This window comes from Balaenoptera acutorostrata, chromosome 19 (genome assembly GCF_949987535.1).
Source record: "Balaenoptera acutorostrata chromosome 19, mBalAcu1.1, whole genome shotgun sequence".
In the NCBI taxonomy this organism is placed as follows: domain Eukaryota; kingdom Metazoa; phylum Chordata; class Mammalia; order Artiodactyla; family Balaenopteridae; genus Balaenoptera; species Balaenoptera acutorostrata.
Genome location: NC_080082.1, coordinates 55,425,462 through 55,449,363, shown reverse-complemented (window position 1 = coordinate 55,449,363; position 23,902 = coordinate 55,425,462). Strand labels below are relative to the sequence as shown.

Genomic DNA, 23,902 nt, shown 5'->3' with positions numbered 1-23,902 from the left:
CCATCCCCGCGCCGGCCCCGCCCCGGTCTCGGCGCCCCGCCCCCCGGGCGGGCAGGGGGCGGGGCGAGGGGCGCGGGGGGCGGGGCGGGCGGCGCGGGAGGTGCAGGTGCCGGCCGGGAGCGAGCGGCGGCGGCGGCGGCGGCGGCGGCACCATGGGCCGGGCCCGGCGCTTCCAGTGGCCGCTGCTGCTGCTGTGGGCGGCCGCGGCGGGGCCAGGTAGGGTCGGGGGCCGGGGCGGGGGGGCTCGCCGCAGTGACAGCCAGGCGGCCGCGGGGCCGCAGAGGCGGAACAATGCGCGCGGGGCCGGGCCGGGCCCCCTCCCCGGGACAAAGCGCAGCGCGGGCCGGGAGCCGCGAGCCGGGAGCCGCGAGCGGGGGAGGGGGCGCGGGCCCCGGCCGCCGTGCCGCAGCCCCCTCCGACCCCGCACAGGCCCCGATCCCGGCGGGACAAAGGGCCCGAGACCCCCAGTCCAACCCCAAGCCAGCCTTCTCCGGGCCGGCCCCGCTGTCCTTCTGTCCGGTCTCTGGGTCCCTCTGTCCGCCTGTCTCTGAGTCCCTCAGTCTCTCTCCTTGTTCCCCTACCCTTGTCCTCTGTCCCTCAGTCTCCAAGACTGTCCCTCTCTGTCCCCCTTTCTCCTTGCCTCCCTGTCCCCCAGCTCTCTAGCCTGTCTTTGTCCCCTACATCTGTCCCTTGGTCTCTGTCCCTTTTTACTGGGTCACTCTGCCCGCCCCCCCCATCCTCTTCTCGACTCCCTTCTCTGTCCCCCTGTATTTTTGTCCTCCCTCTCTGCCCCCATTCTCCTTCTCTGTCCCTGTCTCACTGTCACCTCTGGTTCTCTGTCCCCCATCTGTCCCATTCCCTTGTCTCTCTGTCCCCTATCTTTCTGTCATTCCTGTTTCTCTAGTCCCCTCTATCACCTATCTCCCTCATTCCCCACTCTCTCCCCTCTCTCTGTCCCACTGTCTCCCTGTTCCCTGTCTCTCCGCCTCTGCTTTCTACCCTTACATCCTCCATCCTGGGCTCCCCCATTGCCATCCTTCGTTTCTCCATATCTCTATCCCTCTGTGCCCCTGAAGAGGAATTGAGTCAGGGAGGGCATCCTGAAGGGCCCTGGAGGGAAAATGTGTATGGGGAACCTTGGCATGTGGACACACACGTGGATTCAGCAAATGCCTCCCAAACGCTGCCCCTCTCCACCCGTTCACACACCCAGGCCACGACCTACAGAGAAGCCCCCTCCAGGACCTCCAGGGAGCCCTCCACATACCCTTATCACGCACAGTGAAAAGCTGGAGACCTCCAAGATAGGGTGACCCTGAGATCCGGGACAAGGTCAGGAAATGTCAGCCCCACACTCACACTCTCACACTGTGTGTGCCTGGTACCTGCCACAGGTCACCCCGTCCGCGGTGGGGGAAGCCACTCCTGGGGGGAATGGATGACTGGGAGGTGGCTGAGCAGAAGTGGGAGGGCCGTATGTCCTGCAGAAATCTGGGAGCTGTGACCAGATGGCACAGGGCCGGGGGCCTGCCTGGGTTTAAATCCTGGCTCTTGCCATTTGCCAGGGTAGCCAATGGCCAGCACCCTCCTCTCTCGGGGCCTCAGTTTCCCTTTCTGTAAAGTGGGGATGTTGAACTCGGTGACCTGAAAGGAAAGGAACTGCAGCTTGGACCCCTGAAGCGGTTTCTGGCAAGTTGGGTGCAGTGACACCTTCCCCACTCAAGTCTGATGTAGAGCCTCCCTCTCCTCTCCTCGGGGCAAGGTGAGGGGCAGAGTGGACCTGTCACCCTCCACCTTGCTTTCTTTTATAGTCTTCTGCCATCGCTTCAAAACTTTCACCATTACCTCCTTTCTTTGTGGCGGACATGCCACAATTTCCCAGATGAGCACTTTGGTACCTTAGCTACATCTCCATCCAATTTTGTCTTTCTTTCTTTCTTTATTAGGCACTAAAAACCAGGCTCATAGACTCCTAGAACCAACGAATCCAGTAAACAAAGAACCTGAGGGTATTTTAGAACCGTTGACATCTTTAGGCTTCCAGAATCCCAAAGTCTTTAGAATCTTGACACCTATAAAGTTCTAGATCCTTGCTGGCATTAGCATTCTAGCCTCCTGATATCTTCACAATTCTGAAACCTTGACCTCTTGGAGATCCTGAATCTTGACACCTCTGACATCTAGAATCTTGATGGCTTAGAATCGTGGGAATTAGGATTCTCAGAATCAGAATATAGCCTAAGATGACCACCTTCCCAGTTCGAGAATCCTTTCTCCAGCACTTCTGGGAGGTAGCTCTACAGGCTTGTCCCTTGTTTGGTTTTAAAGTCACTGCTTCCTGGTACACTAATCCCTTCTATAAACTTTCTCTAAATAAAATGGTGTGGGACTTTACAAGTTGGGAGAGAGCTAGGTGTCATGGGAAGCACTCTGGAACCAGGCCTCTCTGGTGTAATTCTGGGTCAGCCCCTGCCCTTTCCCGCTCTGAGCCTCACTTCCCCTTCTGTAATGCATGGAGTAGGCAGCTGGAGTACCTGATCTCAGAGGACCCTTCATGCTTTCCTTTTCTCTGGATATCTCTGAATGGCTTTGGCCACCAGATTTTAGGAGTTGTCCATGGTCCCCATGTTTCCCTCTTAGTCACTCCCCTTCCCCTCTCACCTTGCCCAGCCAGCAGGAGTGGGGATGGAAGATGGGGTTCATTTACACCCTTTCAAAACTGTATTCTCTTTTTCCTGGCTCCCTCATCTACCAAGAATACCAGCAGAGGCTGATGAGATTTATGCCAAGAGAAAGAAGGGGTCCAGGGTGGGTGGGCAAGAGGAAGTGAGAGAGAGATGGGTTGCCTGCCCAGAGATGCCCACAGGCAGAAACAGAGACCCACAGGCCAGGAATTGGATGGAACAGAAAGGAGCAGAGGAAACAGATCTCCAGATCCAAAGAAAAGATAAAGAAGCTATGAAGAGTTGGGGGGCTTTGTGGAGGGAGAGTTTGTTGATCCCGAATAATGTTTCTCTCCCAAGTGACTCACTCCTCCCTCCCCCCTAAAGTTCTGCCCAGCCACGCTGAAAGCAGGGTTCTGTCACTAGTCCTCACCCACCCATGAGCCGAATGCCTGAGTCCCCAGAGCAGGGGTCAGGTTCCGCGATGGATTCCAAGACCTTAGACGCAGCAGGGCTGGGGCCTGGGGTGGGTTAATGTCGTGTGAGCCTGGCCTGTCCCCGTCTTGGGGAACACAAAGGCAGCTTTCTCTCTCTGGGTGGGGTGAGGGGGGGACCGGGAGACCGTTGGACTCGCCAGCACCCATTGGCCTGTGGCACCAGGACACAAGCACCCACTGGTTCCTGCCTGTGCAGACCCCGGGCCCATAGGTCCTCTGGGAACCGGGCAACAAGGCTCCTCAGCCGGCACCCAGTGGGGCAAGAGGGCGGCTGCAGAGCCCGGGCTCTCCTGGAAGGGGGCAAATAGAGGGCGCTGGGGGCGGAGGAGAGGACAGTGGGTGCTCAGTACGGGCTCACCCCCTTCCTGGAGGAGGAATTCTTCCCCTGACCCCAAACCCAGGGGGAACCTCCGGAGGACTCCCCTACCCCCTGGCTGGGCTTGAGGCCCGGAATCCAGGGAGCTCTAAGTATCCCAGGAACGTGGGGACCACAGGGGGAACTTTGTGTGTGAGCTGCTGACTCACCCCTACGCCCCCACCTGATGCTTGCTTCGCAGACAGGAGGAGGACGAGCGGGCTGCGGAGCCGGGCTGTGGTTCTGGGGGTTGAGGACTGTGGAGCTGGAGTCAGAAGTTCCCAGGAGGGGGCTGGGGGCCTGGACTCTGGGTCTGAGGGAGGAGGGGCCGGGGGTCTGGATCCTGGGTCTGAGGGGGGAGGGGCCGGGGGCCTCCACTCTGGGTCTGAGGGGGGAGGGGCTGGAGGCCTGGATCCTGGGTCTGAGGTGGGGGGGCTGGGGTCTTAGACTCCTGGATCTGAGGGAGGAAGGGAGCTTGAACTCCTGGGTCCAGAGGGAGAAGGGGGCTGGGGTCCCAGACTCCTAGCTCTTGATGGAGGGTGGGGTGGGTACAGACTCTTGAGTCCTGAGAGAGGAAGGGGCTGGGGGTCCCAGTCCAGGTTTCTGAGGGAGGAGGGGCTGGGACCCTGATGCCTAGGTCCTGCGAATACAGGCGCCTTCACAAGGCTGAGTTGGGGAAGAATTGATGCTTTGTGTGAGGATGTTCGGACTCCGCCATTGATGGGGGGCTGAGGGGGGGGGTCGGTCAGGACGCAGGGATGTACCACCTCCCTAGGGGAGGATGTGGGGGAAGGAGGCATGATGCCACGAGCCCCCTGGGGAGAGGATATGGAGGCGGTGGCTGTGACCTTCCCGGAACTGTGACCTTGAGACTCCCTTGGGTATTCGCTGACTCAGGACCCAGGAAGTACTCCCCCCACTCGGCTTAGTCTCCGTGGAAACATCCACCAGCTGTGTAGTCTGGACCCCTGACTCCTGGGTCCTGAAGGAGGAGGGGGTTGGAGGCCCAGAATCCTGGATTTGAGGAGGGAGAAGGCTGAGGGCTTGGGACTTCTGGATTTGAGGGAAGAAGATGCTGAGGACCCCGATTCCTGATCCTGATGGAGGAGGGCACTAGGAACCAGGACTCCTGGATCCTGGGAGAGGGGCCAGCTGGGGGGGCTGCATTTCCAGGTCTAAAGGAGAAGAGTGCTGGATTCTGGGTCTCTACATATCACCTGTTCAGCCACTCTTCCCCAAACCCTCCCCAGTCCCTTTTTCCAGGCACCATCCCCATGACGACTCCAGGCTGTCAACACAGTTTAAAGGGCCAGTGCCCCAGTCCCCAAGCTCAGCCCCTCTCTGACCAGAAAGTCCTGCCTCACCACCCCCCAACCCCGAAACAAAAGCTCCTAGGACATTAATATTCCAGGCACAGACACTGTTGGTTACTGACTCCTCAGGAGGGGGAGGGAATAAGACAAAAGCCCCCCACCCTCACCCCATGTGCACCCTCAAGCAGAGAGCAGGGGACACATTTGGGGGGGGCAGACCCAGAGGTCCTGAGGGCTCCCAAGAGATGTTGAGTTTCTGCCACTGACTTGCCTGGGACCCCTGAGCCTCATTTTCCACATCTATAAAATGGGGGGCTAGCATTGGGCTAGTCCTGAGGTCCAGGATCCACGGATAGGCTTCAAGATTTTTTTTTAAAGTGCCAGAATGTGCAAGCAGGCCACTTTTCAGGTGGATGGGCATGTTTCCGGAGATTATAATAACAGCAGCTTTGCACAGAGGGCTCCCTGAGCCTCAGGTCCTGGGCTAATCCTTGTGAATCAGGCATTGGCATCATCCCCACTTTACAGACAGGGCATCTGAGGCTCAGAAAGGTTAAGCCAGTTGTCCCAGGTCACACAGATGGCAAGTGGTCCAGCTGGGATCCACCCAGGTGTTTAAGATGAGAATAATGTGATGTCACAAAGTTGTTGTGAAGATGAAATGAGATCCTGCCTGACACGTGCGATTCATGCATCAGTCTCCCCAGAGACATCCCCATGCATGTGCCTCCCCAGGCACACTTCCAGGCACTAGGGTGCAGCAGTAAACCCAAGGGATTACATCCCTGCCTTCATGGGGTGTATATTCGAGTGACGAGGGACAAACAGACAACAAACAAGTATGCAAATTAATAAAATAATTTCAGTGAAATTTCCAGAGAGGAAATAAAACAGTGGTGACGAAATAGGAAGTGTTCTGGAGGGGAAGGCACAGGGAGTGAGCAAAGGCCTCTCTGATCTGAGGCACAGAGACCTGAATGAGAACAGGAGGCAATCCTGGGATGATCAAGGGGGAAGAACATTCCTGGCAGATGGAAGAGCCAGTGCAAAGGCCCTGAGGTGGGAACAAGCTCAGCATGTTTGAGGGACATCAAGGCCAGTGAGCCCAGAGTGAAGTGAGTAGCAGGAGGGTGGTTGGAACTGTGGTCAGAGAAGGGCCACCATCAAGCACCTTGAAGACGCAGGGAAGGGGTCTAGATTTTATTCTAAGTGTAATGGACAGCCTTCAGAGTGTTGTAAACACTCTGGCTGTGTTGAGACTGGCCTGGGGGGAGGCAGGTGGGGAAGAGGGGAGACTCATGAATAGTTCTTGAAGGACCAGGTAAGAGATGGTGTCCTTGGACTAGATGATGGTAGGTGAGGTAGCCAAAGGTGAACAGGTTTGGGATATATTTTGGAAATAGAATGGATAGATCTTGCTGATGTTAGAGGTGAGGGAAAGGGTGAAAACTTGGATGATTTCTGGGTATTTTGGTCTGAGCAACCAGGTTGTGACATTTACCGAGACTGAGAAAACATGGGAAGGAAAATATTTGGGGCAAGGATTGGACATGTTAAAATTGATATTCCGGGAAGGACTAGATAAACCCCTAATAGTGGCTTAAATTCACAAAGCATTATACTCAAAGACAAAAGAAGCCAGAAGTAGGCATCCAGGCCTTTTATGGCAGTTCCACATCATCACCAGAGACCCAGGCACCTTCCAGCTCTTGGTTCCAGAATTCCATCACATCCTAATTCCATAAAGGTGACCTGGTGGAAAAAGGACTTATCCCCTTTCTTTAGAAAGTCCTCTCAAAATTATCACGTGACACTTTTCCTGATATCCAGTCGGACAAAATTTTATCACATGGCCTCACTTAGCTGCAAAGGAGTCTGGGAAATTTCTCTTTCTGCTGGATATAGGGCAACTGTAAAATACAACCAGGGTTCTTTTTCTAAAGAGAAAGGGAAGAATGCATGCTGGGTAGGAAGCTAGCTGTCTCTGCCTCCTCTCCCCAGAATTAATCTTTTCCGCCCCTCCGCCCCCAAAATCAGGTTACCTATCCCTCTTACAGGGACCATAACACTTCTGATGGGATTTTACAGTGATCTGTGTCTACTTCCCCATAAATAATTGAAGGCCTTCCAGGACAGGGACCTCATGTGACTCATCTCTGGGCACCCAGCCCCTGAAAGCCTCCCCGCTGCTCAAATGAATGAATAAGACAGTATGTAAGAGACACGAAGCGATAGTTGTCCAACATTTAAAGGTAAATAACCAGATCTGATCATGGCTCTTTCCTGCTTCAGTTTCTCCACTGGCCTTCAGGATAAAAGCTAATCTCCTAGCCTGGCATTTGAGGCCCTTCATAAGCACATCCCACAACCCCTCACCAATGCTGGACACTCTTCACCCAGAGAACCAGGAATGGATGTGGATGCAGGTTACGGAATCAGAAAGATCTGGAGGCAGACCCTGCCTCTGCCACTCTCAGGCTGTGACCTTGGCCAAGTCATTTTCTCTCTCTGGACCAATTTTCTCATCTATAAAATGGGAACTGGGGAAAAAAAAACAAACTGGGGATTGATAATAATGCCTCCCTCGTTCAGGTATTGTGATGATTAAATGGAAATTATATAGGTAATGCCCCTAGCACAAAGCCTGGAACAGGAGGTGCCTAATAAACAGAAGCTGTTATGGTTATTGTTGTTTTGAAGATGACAGTGATAATGATGATGCTGATAATTAATCTCACCTTTGAGCTTCACACTGTTTCCTTGGCCGGAAACACCCCCTTACTAACCCCTTACCTTGTCCCTCTGTTGGATTAATCAGGGTAAGTTAACTGCTATAACAACAGCTCTGAAATCTCAATGGCTTAACAAAAAAGTGCATTTCTCACTCGTGCTACAGTCCTGTGCAGGCAGGTCACAGGGGGCAGGAAGTCAGGGCCCTGGGCTCCTTCCAGCTTGTGATCCTGTCCTCCTCTGGGTTTTTGGGAGTCCTCTCCATTCAGCCAGTATGAAGGACTGCAAGTGAGATGAGCCAGGCTGGAAGAGGGGTTTCTCTCTTCTGCCTACAACCCATTGGCCAGAAGTCAGTCACATGGCCCCACCTAAGCACAAGGGATCCTAGGAAATGTAGCCTAATAGTGTGTGGTACCAGTTAACTTTAGCGGTGTTAAGAGACCCTCCAAAACATAGTGTCTTTAAACAACAATTATGTTTTTTGCTCATGACTCTGGGGGTCAGCAATTTGGACTGTATCAGTTGGGCATTTCTTCTCTTGGTCTCCCCTGGAGTCACTCATGTGGCTACAGCCACCTGGTGGTGCCACGGGGGCTGGGTGGTCTGGGATGGCCTCACTCACATAGCTGGCAGGTGGTGCGGGCTTCTGGCTGGGCTTCTCTCTCTATGTGGTCTCTCATCCTCAAGGAAGCTGGTTCGGGCATGTTCACCTGACAGTGTCAGGGCAGCAAGAGGGCATGCACGGAAGCTGCAAGGTCTCTGGAGATCTAGGCTCCAGAAGCTTTCCCTGATCTTCCCTGATCGCTCTCCCTGGGTGGTCTTAGTCTCCACTTCCTCTGGGCTCCCAGCGTGCCCTGTGCTACCCTCATTAGAGCATATTCCACTGGATCTTGACTGCACCTCCTCTAGAGCAGGGGGCAGGTTTTCTCTGTCTCCCGGACTCCAGCCTGCAGGAAGTGTTGGGTGTAATGAACTGAATGAAAGGGAAAGGAGAGGGATTGGAGGTTTGGATGGGCGAGGAACAGAGGGAGAGAGCAAAGACTGAATTGCACCCCTCAGTGAGTCTCCTATCCTGTCTCTCTGTCTGCTGGTCCAGGGGCAGGACAGGAAGTACAGACAGAGAATGTGACAGTGGCTGAGGGTGGGGTGGCTGAGATAACCTGCCGTCTGCACCAGTATGATGGATCTATAGTTGTCCTTCAGAACCCCGCCCGGCAGACCCTCTTCTTCAATGGTACCCGTGGTGAGTGCTGGGGTCTGGAATCCTGAGTCTTGAAGGAGAGGGCTGGGGCCTGACAGAGGACAGAGCTGAGACTCTGGACTCCAGGGTCTGAGGGAGGAGGGGGCTGGGGGCCTGGACTCCTGGTCCTGTGGGTGGGAAGGCATGAAAGGTTCTGGGTACCCAAGGGAGTAACTAGGTGGGCACCTTAGACGCATGCGTATGGTTGGAGAAAAGAGGCAGAGGGCTGAACTCTAAGCTCCTGGAGAAAGGGTGGGACTTCTGAGGTCAGGATTCCCCAAGTTCACTCTTGTCGTTCACTCTCTAGCCCTGAAGGATGAGCGTTTCCAGCTGGAGGAGTTCTCCCCACGCCGGGTACGGATCCGGCTCTCAGATGCGCGCCTGGAGGACGAGGGGGGCTACTTCTGCCAGCTCTACACGGAGGATACCCACCACCAGATTGCCACGCTCACTGTACTGGGTAACGGCCTCCCCCTCCTCAGACCCATCCCTTCTCTTTTCTCCTCTGCTTATCCCTTATCCTGAGACCTGACCCTGGCTGTTTTTAACCTCCTGGACATCTGGTCCCAGTAAATAAGGCCGGCCTTCGTGACCTCTGGCCTCTGTGTTTGACCCCTGCCACCTGGGACCCTTGTTCCCTTGGTCCCTGGAATCCCGCAGCCTGGTTACTTTGAGCCCACCTTGGTGCCTCCCTTGACCTCCTCCTTGCCCCCTTCTCCCTGCGGCAGTGGCCCCGGAGAATCCTGTAGTGGAGGTCCGGGAACAGGCGGTGGAGGGCGGCGAGGTGGAGCTCAGCTGCCTCGTTCCACGGTCCCGCCCGGCCGCCGTCCTGCGCTGGTACCGGGACCGAAAGGAGCTGAAAGGTACTACCTGGGGTCAGGGATGGGGGTGGGCGGGGGAGGTGCCAGCGAAGGGCGGGACTTAAGAGGAGGCGGGGTTCCAGGAGGCATGGCTTGGGAAGGGTTGGTTTATATGTGGGCGGGGCCTGAAGAAGAGTGCACAGGTTTGGCAGACACTAGTCACTCAATATATAGCTATTGAATGAACTGATAGGTGAGAGGGCGTGGGGTGAAAGAGGGGTGAGCTTTGGGAAGAGCCACGTGGGGTGGTGGGCCTCTTTCGAGGAAGGGCGTGGTTTGGAGAAGTAGAGGCCAGGGCTGTGGATAAGGGGCGGAGCTTGGCAAATAGCCTGCTTCGGGATTGGCTTGGGGGTGGGGGTGCTCCTTCGGTGGGCGGAGCCATAACCCCGACCTGACGGTGTTTGGGCGGGTCTTGGCAGGAGTGAGCAGCAGCCAGGAAAATGGCAAGGTCTGGAGCGTGGCGAGCACAGTGCGGTTTCGTGTGGACCGCAAGGACGACGGAGGTATCGTCATCTGCGAGGCGCAGAACCAGGCGCTGCCCTCTGGACACAGCAAACAGACGCAGTACGTGCTGGATGTGCAGTGTAAGTGCCTGGCGGGCCAGCACCCGGGGGAGGGAGTGTACCAACCCCCGCCGTCTGTCCCCGGGGGAGTTCCTAGTCTGCATGATGACCCGGACAACCACTCTCCCATCTCACTTCTGCCCACAGACTCCCCCACGGCCCGGATCCATGCCTCCCAAGCTGTGGTGAGGGAGGGAGACACGCTGGTGCTGACATGTGCTGTGACGGGGAACCCCAGGTGAACTCTGGGGCCCGAGACTCCAGGGCCCTGAGGAGAATAGGGCTGGGGACCTGGACACCTGTGTCTCAGGAAAGAGGGGACTGGGCTAACCAGAGGGGGCTGCGGCCCAGACTTCTGAGTCCTGAGAAAGTCCTGGAGCTAGATCGTGAGGAAGGAGGCCGTGGGGTCCCGGACTCCTGGATTCTCAGGGTGGAAGGGGCTGGGGGAAAGGCTGGGATTCCTGAGACCCTGGTAATGGGTGGAAGGTGGGTCCAGGACTGTTGGTTTTCTAGGAAGGAAAGGGCTAATAAGGACCCTCTTATTTGGAGATGCGGCATGTCTAGATTCCTGAGACGTCAGAATCGGGTGCTGACACCTGCGTCCCTAACTCTCATTATATACCCCCGCCCAGGCCAAACCAGATCCGCTGGAACCGCGGTAATGAGTCTTTGCCAGAGCGGGCCGAGGCAGTCGGGGAGACGCTTACGCTGCCCGGCCTGGTATCCGCGGATAATGGCACCTACACCTGCGAGGCGTCGAACAAGCACGGCCACGCGAGGGCGCTATATGTGCTCGTGGTCTACGGTGAGGACGCGCGGCGGCAGGCCTGGGGGCAGGGCTCAGGGTAGGGGCGGGGCCTCCCGGGATCTCCGCACTGTCCTGTGTGGGACTGGGCCTTGGGAACGTGCGGGCTGGATTGGATGGTGTTTGAGGCCCCGGCCTGTACAAAGAATGATTCCAGGGGGTCAAAAGCCCACAGAGTTCTTATAGTTCTGGGGCCAGACTGATCGTCTGGGTTCAGATTCAGTTCTGCAGCGTCCTGTTGCGGGTAACTTCGTGCCTTAGTTTCCTCATCGGTAAAGTGGAAATAAACAACAGCACCTACCTCATAGGGTTGTTGTGAAGACTATATGAGCTAAATATGTAAAGCGGTTGGAGGCCCCTAGCACAAACTCAGTGTTATGTGTTTAGCTCCTATGACGGTGGGGCAGGAATTTTGGAGTGGTTGGGCCCTAGCTCAGCATTTTAAATACCTGGAGCGTTTCAGACAAGATGGGGAGGGACTTGGACCTGAAGTCAAAAGAAAAGGGATGTGTTCTTTCTGTTCTCTGGGGGGTGGGGTGGGGCGGGGGGGAGGAGGCAGGTAGACATTAGCGAAATGACTCGGGGGCCGGGTCGGGCATTGTACAAACCTACACGCATTCCTTGAGGAAGCGGAGCATTAAGCATGGCACCAGGGGAAGGGGCCACCATGTGGCAGTGATTTGAGGGGCATGGCACATAAGGGGGCGCGGTTGGACGTGGCGTGCAGAATGGTTTAAGAGATTGGCAGCGATTGGCCCGGGCTGGGACCGTCCTCTGCTGACCTGGGCCTGCCCCCTGTCCCTTTGGCAGACCCTGGTGCGGTGGTAGAGGCTCAGACGTCGGTGCCGTACGCCATTGTGGGCGGCATCCTGGCGCTACTGGTGTTTCTGATCATCTGTGTGCTGGTGGGCATGGTCTGGTGCTCAGTACGGCAGAAGGGTGAGTGGGGGCGGGGTCTCAAATTCAGCGAGGGGTGTGGTTGGTTGTGGCGTTCGGAAAGGGGTGGGGCCTAAAACCGATTCGAAAGAGGGCGGGCGTAGAGCCGGGAGGGGGAGGAGCCTAGATCCAGGATTTGAAACCTGAGGCCCAGATCCCAAAAAGGGGCGGGTCTTTTGGTCCAGGACCCTAAAAGAGGTGAAGGGTTGAAGCTGAATTAAGACCATGCGTTTGAATTCCTAATTGCTGAGTTCGTTGGGAGCAGAGCAAGGGGATACTATCAAGAGAACGGATAAGGGTTGATCTTTCCGTGAACTTTTAGAGTCTTTCTAATTCTGCTTTTACCTCTTCCTCTGCCCCTGTTTTGCTATTCCCTGGACTTGATTCCCTCTCCCTGTATGTTCCGTCTCTCTCTCTTCCTTCGTCTGGTATGTCTTGTCGGCCTCTTGGGTCCACACATATCTGTTGCCTCTGCCCGGGGGTCTGTCACCCCTCAGGCTCCTATCTGACCCATGAGGCCAGTGGCCTGGATGAGCAGGGAGAAGCAAGAGAAGCCTTTCTCAATGGCAGCGATGGACACAAGAGGAAAGAAGAATTCTTTATCTGACCCCACCTCCACCCCAGGCATGGGCCTGGGCTGGGGTCCACCCCACTGCCAGCTGCAAAGACATTTACCAGAGTCTGGGATGGTGGGCTTCTCCCCCCACCACTAACACCTCAGACGCTTGGGCAGGGATGGGGGTGTCGGATGCCTGGGTTTCTGCAAGGGCCAGAAGCAAGGGCCCAGAGGTCTGGGTCCCCCAGGGGGGCAAGGGCCAAAGGTCCAGACCCCCAAGTCCAGGGAGGGCGGTAGGGATTGGGTTGGGGGAAGATAACTGGGGGAAGGCCAAGGCCCCTAGGCTGCAGAACCAGGTCTTGTGGGGAGGGGTCAGATTCTGGGAAGGGTGGGGTGGGCAGGGAAGGGGAACAGAGATATCTCTGGGGGTCCCAGACCCCATGCCAGCCATTGGAGGAGTTCCACAGAGCTCTGGGCACCTCTTTGCAAAGCCATGTTTGCACGGTGGGGGTAAGGGTGGGGGGAGGGCGTGGAAACAGGGATTCTGTGTCTTTGTGTCATAACTTTGATGGGGGCGATAAGGGAGACAGCCCCAACTTTTCTCCAATCCCCCCTTCCCCAGGCTCCTGGGCTCTCCTTCCCTCCACCTCCCTTCCCCCACATCTGTCCCTTCCATATTTGTCTCTCTGTCCACCCACTCCTTGAGTGGCCTTCCCCATCTCTCCTCCAGGCCCCCCGGGGAGGGGGAAAGGAGTTTGGGGGGAGGGTGCGTTGCTCTCTATGGTTTTATATATAATATATTAAAAAAAATCAAAAATCTATGAAAATATCAGATTGCGCCCCCCCTCCCCCCATTCCTGGCTTTTGCCCCCTTTTTCTTGTTTAAAACACACACACACACACACACACACACACACACATTTTGTACGGGGCAGGGAGGGGAACGGGGAGGGGGTTTGGCAAACCCACTAACCACCATTAAACTGAGGAGAGAACAAGTGTTTGGGGTGGCTGTGTGTCTGTTCCTCTACCCAGAGCTGTACCACGTCGGGAGGGGTGCTGAACTGAGGGAGGGGGAAGGGAGGGTGATGGTTGCTGGTGGACGGTATAGGCCAGGAGAGGGTCCTTACTTCTCCAAGGGCATCTCCACCCTTCCAAGAAACCTGTTTTTTTTCTGGTCAGTCTTTCAGCCAAAAGTCACCAAGTCTTGTCTCTTCAGTAGCCACTGAGCTACCCCATCCCCACCCAATAGCCTGGACCCTTCCCCTGGCTTACCCCCACCCCTAACATCAATCTCCAGAGGAGCTTTCAATTACTCACATCTTGCCCTGTCAAAACCTGTCCCTGCCCTCCTCAAAAATCTTTCCCTAGCTCCCCTTCATCTCTAGATCAAGTCAAAGCCCCTTAGCCTGGCATTCCAGGCCCCTCATTCATTCATCTAAATTTTAGACAAGTGATTCTAATTTTTGAGTCAAAAACATATTGACCTTACTTTGTGCCCGTCGCTGCTCAAAGGGCTGGAGATGCCATGGTGAATAAAACAGGCAAACGTTAGGTGTTCCAGACAGCTTAGCACTAAGCGCAAACTTGATCCTGTTCTAGGCACTGAGGACCCAAAGTGAAAAAGATTGACTCCAGTCTTAGCTTCACAAAGCTTTCATGAGGAAATCAGACTACAGCAAGGACGGAAAAAAACAAAACAAAACAAAAACTTAACTTCAGATTGCCATAAGTACTATTAATATAAAATACAGAGTAAGGGGATGTGGGTACTGTTTTCTTTTAACTTGTTATTATGGAAAACATCAAACATACAGAAGTAGACAGAACAGGACAATGAAGCCCCATGTATCTGTCACCCCAGCTTCAACAACCATCACCTCATAGCCAATCCTGCTTTATCCATAACCCGCTCACTTCTCTAAAGCCAATCTGGAGGTGCTATCTTAAAAAGATCAGAGGAAGCCTGTCACATTGACATCTGTGCCAAGATATGAATGATGAGCACAAGAGCAGCTACTCGAAGATCAGAGGGAAAAGCATTTTCAGGCAAAGGGAACAGCAAGGGCAAAGACCTGAGATGGTAAAGAGATTGGGGTGTTAGAGGGGAAGTGGAAGTAGACAGGATTGGATGGGGATGGGGGTTGAAGTCAGAGGTGAGCAGGGTTAGACCATGTGTATAGCTCCTGGGCCATGATAAAGGGTTTGGATTTTTTTCTAAATGTAACGGGATCTCATTGGAGAGTTTTAAACTGGAATGTGAGTCACATCCAGGAAGCCTGGAATTCTGCAATAGCTCCCTATACCTTCATCGTAAAGTCTGAGCTCCTAACGTCGCCTGTAGGAGACTTTCCCCTCTCTGACTCTGTTCCAGGTGCACCAAACTGCTTTCACTTCCTCCAACCAAGCAATTTTTTTTTTGCCTTTAGGCCTTTGCCCTTGCTGTTCTCTCTGCCAGAAAGACTCCCTGGGGCAGGCGCCTCCTGTGGCTCCCACAGCTTCCTCTGCTTTACTCATCCCAAGTCTGACCACTCCGGTTTGTGGTTCTGATTATGTGTGAATCTCCTTCCTTTGACTGGGGGGCCAGCAGGATAGAGGCTGGATATGTTCACTGCGGAAACCATAGTGCCCTCTAGCACAGGACCTGACACACAAGAGAGCAATAAATATTTATCCTGGTTATGGGGGGAGAGTTGTGAGGGTTGGTAAGGGTCTTGTCCCTTGTGCCCCCTCTCCGGATGCAAACTGATTCCGACTGAACGGAGGTTGCCCGCTTCGCGCTAGTCCGCAGTCCCTGTGCGCATGCGCTATTGCCCGGCGTTTTCCATCCCCCCACCACCAAGCCCCTCATATGCTAATCAATGCGCTCCAGAGTATGGCCCCCCCGGGGAATATGCAAATCAGCTCTTCCATCGCCCGAGGCCTCCCATTGTCCCGCGCTAAGATTATGCAAATGAGCAGGCCTCAGGTCCAGGATCCAGGCAGAACTGGTACCCCCACCCCACCCCACCCCCAGCGCGTCCCATTCTTTGTAAGACGCGTTCATGATCGCTCACGCACGCGCAAGCCTTGCAGTTTCTCGTTGCGTCCGGCTGCGGACTGTACCAAGTAAACCCGGACAGCGAGGGGCAAGGCCCGGAACCCCCTGCGCGAGCCTTGTCGATGGCCCGACTAGACCCCTCTTCCCACTATGCTACAGGAATGGTCTATCTCGCCGCGCAAGCGCCCTAGGCTCTTCACGCCCCTCGCACTCCCTCCTACCCCACTTGCAGCGCAGGCGCAAAGCCTGGGCGTGCAGCCGCTGCCGCCGAGCCGGAGCTGGGGCCGCCAGCGCCGGTGAGTGTCCGGGATGGAGGTGCGCGGGGCATGCTGGGAAGCGGGCACTACGGCACCGCTGCATGATGGGAGTGACGGCTCCCGTCACGGAGGAGCTGGCATTAGTCTTGGGCCGTGATGGCTTGAAGGCGAGATCCAGACTCCCTTTTCTCCCCCAACGCATCTCCGTGCCGTCCTGGGGCATCCTGGGAAAATGGGACGCCGTGCTCTAAAGCATTGTGGGAGTCTGTCCCCTAGTCGTTATGGGCCTGGTGCATTCTGGGATTATCCTAGCTTCTTGTGGGGAACCGTCCCTTTTGTCATACACCTTCCGCTGAGCATCCTGGAAGCTTGGAGTGCTTCGACGAAGAGCGCCTTGGAAGGTGGTCATTATAGGCCCGAGGCATCCTGGGGAAAATTGCAGCAGCAGGGGGGACTGGTCCTTATGGTCCTGTCTAAGGGTTTTGTTCTTGCCTCCTCTCCCTAGCGTTGTGGGAATGGGTGCCTATTATGTTCGCGCATGGCATCTTGGGAGTTGGTTGCTGTAGGTTCATGACACTGCGGGGTCTCCGGCACTGTTTGCATTATGGTAGTGAGAGAACCTCATTTATGCCCCTCTAAGATCGTAGAAGCCAGTCTGGCCGCCATGTTCACTGTAGGAATGGGACTTTGGCACCAAGGACTGCCTCCACCTGACATCTGGAATACTCTGGAAGGAGCTTTGTGTGATGTGGGCTTGGGGAAGGGTAGGCTACACTGGTGAGCAATGTCTCCTGCGAATCCCATAGGAAGTTCTGATTGTCCCTGGTGTATGGTTGCCGGTTAAAATATAGAATCTCCAGTTAAATTTGAATTTCAGATTAACAACAAAGAACTATTTAATATACCCATGTTCCATGCAGTATTTGAGGTGTACATTTCTAAAAGACTCTTTATCTGGAATTCAAATTTAACTGGGTATTGTATACTTTTATTTACTAAATCTGGCAACCTATCCTGGCATAAAGTAGAGTTCCCAAATTAAATGGAGCCCTATAGGCAATAGGGTATTATGAGAACTCTTTTCTGCCAGTTATGAATCCTCTCTGTCCTTAAAGCCCAATCCAAGTGTCTTTAGAAAGCTCACCTGCCATAGATGCCAGCTTTCCCGTGCCCCAGCCTCCTCCAGGCTTCAATCCTAATCTTTTTCTCTTTAGTCCCCAGCATTAAACTCGACCCCTAGAGTTTGAAGGGAATCATGCGTTTTCCACCATATTAGCCAGTGCCCAGCACAGGCCTTGGTATATAAGAGGTGCAGCTGAGGCTGCCAGCCCCTTCATAACTTGCTCTGCCTGGCTGTCTACTCTCAGGGAGCACAGTGGGAGAAAAAGAAGTGCTGTGTGTGTGTGTGTGTTTGTGTGTGTGTCAGGAGTATTGATGAAGAGGGAGAAAAAGGAGAGGAGTCTTGGAAGTCTTCTTGGAAGAGGCAGAGGTGGTGTTTGGCTGAGGAGAAATATAGAGGTTCTTGTGTTTGAGGCGGGCTTTGGAGAGACAGTAAGAATTCTCCAGGCAGACATGGGGGAAGGAGCACATTCTAGACAGCAGTTGTAGGATTTACTAAGACCCACAGATGTGAAAAGTCCTGTTGTGCACAGGGAGAGGTGAGAAGTCTGGAATGGCGGGGGTTTATAGAGGGTTGGGGTTGCGGGTAGTAATAGCCACTGCTAATGGAGTACCTGCCACATACCACCAATTTATATCAACGAGCCTACTGAATCTTCAAAAAATCTTTTCCGCTGAAGGATCATTTTATGAGAGGTAGGATGACATGGCTTCAAATCCTAGTTCACCCACCTACCAGTTGGTATGATAATTCTCTTTGTGCCTCCATTTCCTCATCTGTGCAAAGGAGATAATAATGTCTCAACGTGGTTACAAGTACGTAAGTTAAGCCCTAGAAGCTCTGTTTGTACCTAGAAGGAAACGGGCTAGAGAAGATAAGTCCTTTGTTTGAAGCTACGCAGCTAGAATGTGGCAGATTTAGGATTCAAACCTAGGCATCATCTTGCCAAGGTGTAAATTGATAAAGAATTAGGGCAGGGACTTCCCTGGTGGCGCAGTGGTTAAGAATTCGCCTGCCAATGCAGGGGACACGGGTTCGAGCCCTGGTCCAGGAAGATCCCACATGCTGTGGAGCGACTAAGCCCGTGAGCCACAACTACTGAGCCTGCGCTCTAGAGCCCGTAAGCCACAACTACGGAGCCCACGCGCCTAGAGCCCATGCTCCACAACAGGAGAAGCCACCTCAACGAGAAGCCCGTGCACCACAATGAAGAGTAGCCCCTGCTCGCCACAGCTAGAGAAAGCCCGTGTGCAGCAACGAAGACCCAATGCAGCCAAAAATAAATAAAAACTAAATTAAAAAGAAAAAAAGAGTTAGGGCTGACATTCACAAATCAGTGCAGCCATACTAGTTTTTTAAATATAGAACTTCTAGACTGGTTGGTATATCACCACTATTCCAAGTAATCCCTACCCCCGGCTGCCACTTTGGACTCTTTCCCCCGCCCCAGACTTTCCCACAGCCTAGCAAGTAAAGGGTTAATGCCTGGCATAGGCCCATGTTCCCCTCTCTGTTCTGATTGGTGCCCATGTTGGTACTCGCTGTTAAATACTTGGAGTATTACCCTTCCCCACCCCATTGAATGAGAACCAGATGGGGAAATTAAGGCCTACAGAGGGGCAGAGCCTGCAGTGAAGGCTCTGTAGGCAGTCAAGGCCCTTTAGGCAGTCAAGGACAGGGTTAGGATCGTCTTTGCCTTGCCCACAACGCTGAGCACACCGAGTCCTGGGGAGGCAGATGCTATGTAAAAGTTTATTGAGTCATCACAGGCCTTTCCTTCCCCTGTCCAGCATCCCTCTCTACCTGCTGACATCCTGCATCAGAGGACTTGTGGCCGACGTGTGGCTGTGGAAAGCTGGCCAGGGAGGGACACTGCCCAGCTGCTGCTCTGCTCCTGTCTCCTGTCCCCTCCCCTGGCCATGACAGAAACCCGTGAGCCAGCTGAGACTGGGGGCTACGCCAGCCTGGAGGAAGACGATGAGGACCTCTCTCCAGGTGAGATGGCCTTCGAGGTGGTGGTGTTGGCTTGACTATCTTCCTGGTTTGGGATTGGGGCTCCGCTGAGAAATCTTGACGGGGAGTGGCTCCTTATCTCGCTAGGTTTTCTGTTCTGATTAGGACTCTGTGCCCTGCTAGGGGATCCCTTCCTGCTGAGACTTCTGGGGGTTATAGATTGGCTGGGATTGCTCTTCTTGTTGTGATCACTTTCTTTGCTGGAAGTTCTGGATCGGCTGTGGTCTCTCTTCTTTCTGGGAGTTCTAGATCGGCTGTAATCGCTCTCCCTGCTAGAAGTTCTAGTTTGGCTGAGATCTCTCCCCTTGCTGGAGGTTCGAGATCATCTGAGAGAGCACTCTCTTTTCTGGGGGTTCTGGATCGACTGTAATATCTTTCCCTGCTGGAGGTTCTAGTTTGGCTGTGAGCTCTCTCCTCACTGGAGGTTCTAGATTGTCTCTGATCTTTCTCTTTTCTGGGGTTTCTGGATTGGCTGTGATCTTTCTCTTTTCTAAGGGTTCTAGATTGGCTGTGATTTCTTTCCTTGCTGGAGGTTCTAAATCGGCTGTGATCTCTTTCCTTGCTGGAGATTCTAGTTTGGCTGTAATCTCTCTCCGTGCTGGGGGTTCTGGAGCGGCTGCGACCGCTCTCCTTACTGGGGGTTCTAGACAGGGTGCAACCTCTCTCCTTACTGGGTGTTCTAGATCGGCTGTGGTCTCTCTCCTTGCTGGGGCTTCTAGACCATCTGCAACCTCTCTCCTTGCTGTGGGTTCTAGATCATCTGTGACCTCTCTCCGTGCTGGGGCTTCTAGACTGGCTGTAACATCTTTCCCTTTTGGGGGTTCTAAATTGGTTATAACTTTTCCCCTTGCTGCAGATTCTAGAGTGGCTATGTCTTCCCATCTGACTGGGAGTTCCCTTCTGGGTACGACTTCTTGCCCTGCTATGATTTCTCTTCCAACTGTGACTTCTCACCCTGCTGTGGGCCCTCTCCCTACTGCGACTTCTTGCCCTTCTGGGCATTCTAGACCGGCTGCGACTTCGGGGCTGGCTGGGGGTGCTAGACTGACTGTGACTTTGGGGCCTGCTGGGTGCACTACCTTGGTTGTAACTCTCGACCCTGCTGAACACTTCAGTAGGGCTGTAACTCCATCCCCTGCTGGGGGTGATCATCTGACTATAACTCTTCGCCGTCCTCGATGATGACGGAGACGGGCAGTAACCTTTCTCCTCGAAGGGAGTTCTAGTGGGGCTATAGCTCTTTGCCCTGCTGGGGGTTCCAGCCAGGCTGGAACTCCTCCCCATATCTAAGGCTCCTGGGGGGCTGTAGCTCCTCTTTCTGCTCGCATTTCTAGGCTGGCCGGCACTCCTTTCCCGGTTGTTGGTTCTCGGCTGGCTGCCACTCTTCCCCCCACTCTGTTTTTGCAGGGAAGTAGGACTTCTCACCCTGCTGGGCATACCTGGTCTGGCACCATTAGTTCTTATCCTGCTGGGAGTGCTGGCCCCGTTGGCTGACCTCTTGGAGCTGCGGCTTCCCCTTCTGCCGGGAGTTCTGCCCCGGCTGTGGGTGCCTCTGCGCCGGGGGCGTCTTACCCTGCTGGCCTTGCTGGCTTTGCTGGCCCTGGTGTCAGTGCTGGCCCTGGTGTCAGTGCTAGCTTTGCTAGGCGTTCGGGCCGTGCCGTGGGCTCGGGACTTGTTGCTGGGCTGGTTAGAAGGGGCTGCCTTTGTACTTGCCCATTTGGGAGATTTGGAACTGCTTGGACTCGTGACCAGGTTAGGGGCGGTCAGAGGTTAGGTGGACACCGAGGAGCTGTTGGGCATTGCCGACTTGGTGCTCTTCAAGGAGGCAGGAGAACTGGGAGACGCTGCGGGCATCGAGGGTCCCGTGGACGCCGGAGACATGCTGGGCTTCCAGGCTCTCGCAGGTGGAGAAGGCATGGTGGCCGCGCAAGGGCTTGTGGTCCAGGAAGTCACGGTGGACACAAAAGGCCTGGTAGCCGTGGGTGACCACCTGATTGCCTTTCCCGGGCCAACTTCGTGAAGTCTCAGTGGGCAGTGAAGACTCTGGAGGGGAGGTGGTGTGAAGTCAGAGGTGGGGGGAGATAGAGGGGTGAGGCCCCAGCTCAAAGCTGGAGGTGTTTCGTCTGTGGTTTGCAGCCATTCAGCAAATGCCTCCCCAGGCTGCCTTATGCTCAGCATTGCTAGGGACACAGAGATGGGTCAGACCCAGGTCCTGCCTTCCAGGAGTCTCCAGTCTCTAGACCCAGACCGTCACAGACCGTCACTGTCCAGGCTGTCAGGGTGTGTTAGGGGGCAGGGGGAGCCCAGACGATAGAGGCACTGACCGCCTGGGCAGTCAGGGAGGACCTCATAGAGGAGGTGACTTGGAGCTGGCGCCTTAAAGAGGAGCAGGAGTTTGCTAGTCGAGAAGGAGAGGGTCGTCCCAGGTGGGAGAAGAGCAGAGGCGAAGGCCTGGAGGAGGGAGAGCAGGGCCACCCTTGTTCATTCAACCCACACCTCCCGTTGGGGACCCCAGATGAGTCAGAGCTGCCACTGAGGGGTTCCTAGCCTGAAGGAGGAGACATTCTGGGGCCCAGATGGCTACAGCCTTTAGGACAGTGACAGGGGCGATGGAGCCAGGGTGGAGGGAACAGGGGAGAGACCCTCTGCCTGAAGTCATCGGGGGTGGTGACTTCATGGAGGACAGAGCCTGTGCTGGGTCCTGAAGGATGAGTAGGAGATCTCCAGGCAGATAGAGTGGGGAACAGCGTTCCAGGCAGAGGGACCAGCCCATGCCAAGGCCTCAGGAAACATTTGTTAAATGGCAGACAGACAGCAGGACAGAGGCAGGAACAAGTAAGAGAGAGAGCTGCAGGGAAGGACGGACGCTCAGCAAACATAACCTGTTCTTCTGAGCTGGGTAATGCTGGGGACCGAGCGATGAGTCAGACCAGGCCTGCCCGCTAGTCTAGTGGGGAAAGGACTTTGGACGGGCACAGAGCTGAGGGTTCGGGGCTAGGACAGACAGGGGGCAAAAGCAAGTGACCGGCTGCCTGGGATTAGGAGATCTGAGATGCCCTCACCAGGGAGGAAGGCCTCCTTCTGGGTCCTTAAAGGATAACAGGAGACATTTCCAGCAGAGGGAATGGCATGTGTGAAAGCCGCAGAAAAGCTCTGTCAGATTGAATGCCAGGCACAAAGAAAGTGTTCTAGATGCTAGGGACGCAGTCATGAGCCAGACGAAGTCCCTGCTTTCAGGGACAGGCAGTAAATGTATAAGCAGGTGTTACATACAATACCTTGAGGAGAAAAATAAAGCAGAGTTAGGGGCGTAGAGAGTGCTAGGGAGGGATTGCTGGTTAGACAGACTGACCAGGGTTTCACCGAAGTGACACTTGAGCAGAGATGTGACAGAGGGGAGGGATCAAGCCTTAGTCCGTCTGCAGAAAGGGTGGCAAATGCCCTGAGGTGGGTGCCGGCCTGGGGAGTTGAGGGACGTGAGGAGGCGGTGGGGCTGGCCCAGTTGTAACGGGGTCCCCGTACGCTGCCAGAGGAAACTGAGGAAGGGAGGCCAGTGGATGCAGGGCTAGGCTGTCACAGTCCTAGGAGATGCTTTGGGCAGGCTCCTGCCACCACGTCTGTAGAAGCCGGTATTTTGCTGCCGCTGTAATGGGGGCTCCCCTCTCCACACCCCCCATAACAGTTGTTGGTGTCACCCTTCCTGTACATTGACTTTCCATTTTTTTCTTTTTTTTTTAAACCTAAACTTGTCCTAGGCATGTCCTTCATACCCATGAAATAACAGTAATATATCTATACTTATAAATAAATATTTTAACTCACTTAACTAGATATTTTTATATTTATATATATATATATATAAAACCACATATATCAGAGTATGTATATGTGTTCTAATTTGCTGAAGTACCTGTTCAAGTGTTTGTCTCCCTCAAATGATCCAGTGTAGGCCATCACCCACCTTTAGCTTTTTCCCCGTTTAGCTGTGTGACTGGAGGCCAGTGAGTCGCCTAACCTCTCCGTGCCTCAGTTTCCCCACTTGTCACTTAGGGATAATAGTACCTCCCTCAGGGTTGTTGTAAGGATTAGTTGAGTTAATATATAAAAAACAAGGTTCTTAAAATAGCAGTGGACGCTGTCATTGTTGTTTTTATTACTCCTATGTCTCCTACTTTGTTCTTTTTAAACCCCTAAGATGCAGTTCTTGCAAGACGTTCATTTGCTTGACACACAGATACGGCCTGTTCTGCACGATGGGGATCCATCTGTGGGGAGAGCAGGGCCGGGCCCGGGCTGCCCTCTCCATACTGTGGCGAGTCTACAGGGCTCAGGGAGGGGACAGCCGGGCACAGCCCTCTGTCCCCTGATGCCGCCATCTTTCCTCTTCCACCCCCTCTAGGCCCCGAGCATTCCTCTGACTCCGAATATACTCTCTCAGAGCCGGACTCCGAAGAGGAAGAAGATGAGGAGGAGGAGGAAGAGGAGACCACTGACGATCCCGAATATGACCCCGGCTACAAGGTGAAGCAGCGCCTGGGGGGGGGGCCGGGGGGGCCCATCCCGCCGGGCCCCCCGTGCAGCCCAGCTCCCGGGCCCCCCAGCCCAGCCCTGCCAGCTCTGTGGCCGCTCAGCCCTTGGGGAGGCCCCACCGGGCACCCCGCCTTGCCGGCTCTGCTGCCCCGCTACAGCCCCCCAGGAAGCGCCAGCTCCTGAAAGCAGGGCCCTCGGGGAGGAAGAGGAGGAGCCGCCTCGGGCTGGGGAGGGCCGACCAGCTGGGAGGGAGGAGGAGGAGGAGGAGGAAGAGGAGGAGGAGGAGGGCACCTACCACTGTACCGAGTGCGAGGATTCCTTTGACAACCTCGGGGAGCTGCATGGGCACTTCATGCTGCATGCGCGGGGTGAGGTGTAGGCAGCGCCCTGACCTAGGGAGCTTGGCAGAGGGGTGGGGCGGGTG

At 54.8% G+C, this 23,902-nt stretch overlaps 2 protein-coding genes across 2 annotated transcripts; both read left to right on the top strand.

The window, feature by feature from the left end:
- Positions 1-88: 88 nt before the first annotated feature.
- On the top strand, positions 89-13,517 carry CADM4 (cell adhesion molecule 4). The gene is made up of 9 exons (XM_057533265.1): positions 89-216; positions 8,655-8,801; positions 9,106-9,258; positions 9,527-9,661; positions 10,078-10,242; positions 10,369-10,459; positions 10,854-11,026; positions 11,837-11,965; positions 12,460-13,517. Exons 1-9 carry the CDS (start codon positions 153-155, stop codon positions 12,567-12,569), a joined length of 1,167 nt encoding a protein of 388 aa, XP_057389248.1. The 5' UTR covers positions 89-152; the 3' UTR covers positions 12,570-13,517.
- Positions 13,518-15,599: 2,082 nt separating this feature from the next.
- On the top strand, positions 15,600-23,887 carry ZNF428 (zinc finger protein 428). The gene is given in 4 exon segments (XM_007168359.3): positions 15,600-15,854; positions 18,726-18,930; positions 23,348-23,484; positions 23,486-23,887. Coding segments are annotated over 3 exon segments (585 nt in total). The 5' UTR covers positions 15,600-15,854; positions 18,726-18,854; the 3' UTR covers positions 23,858-23,887.
- Positions 23,888-23,902: the final 15 nt, after the last annotated feature.

Bases quoted from the DNA above. Each gene is read 5' to 3' on its own strand.
- CADM4 (XM_057533265.1), top strand. From the start codon at position 153: ATGGGCCGGGCCCGGCGCTTCCAGTGGCCGCTGCTGCTGCTGTGGGCG. The intron at 8,802-9,105 runs GTGAGTGCTGGG...TTCACTCTCTAG, and splicing joins CTTCTTCAATGGTACCCGTG to CCCTGAAGGATGAGCGTTTC. The intron at 10,243-10,368 runs GTAAGTGCCTGG...TTCTGCCCACAG, and splicing joins GTACGTGCTGGATGTGCAGT to ACTCCCCCACGGCCCGGATC.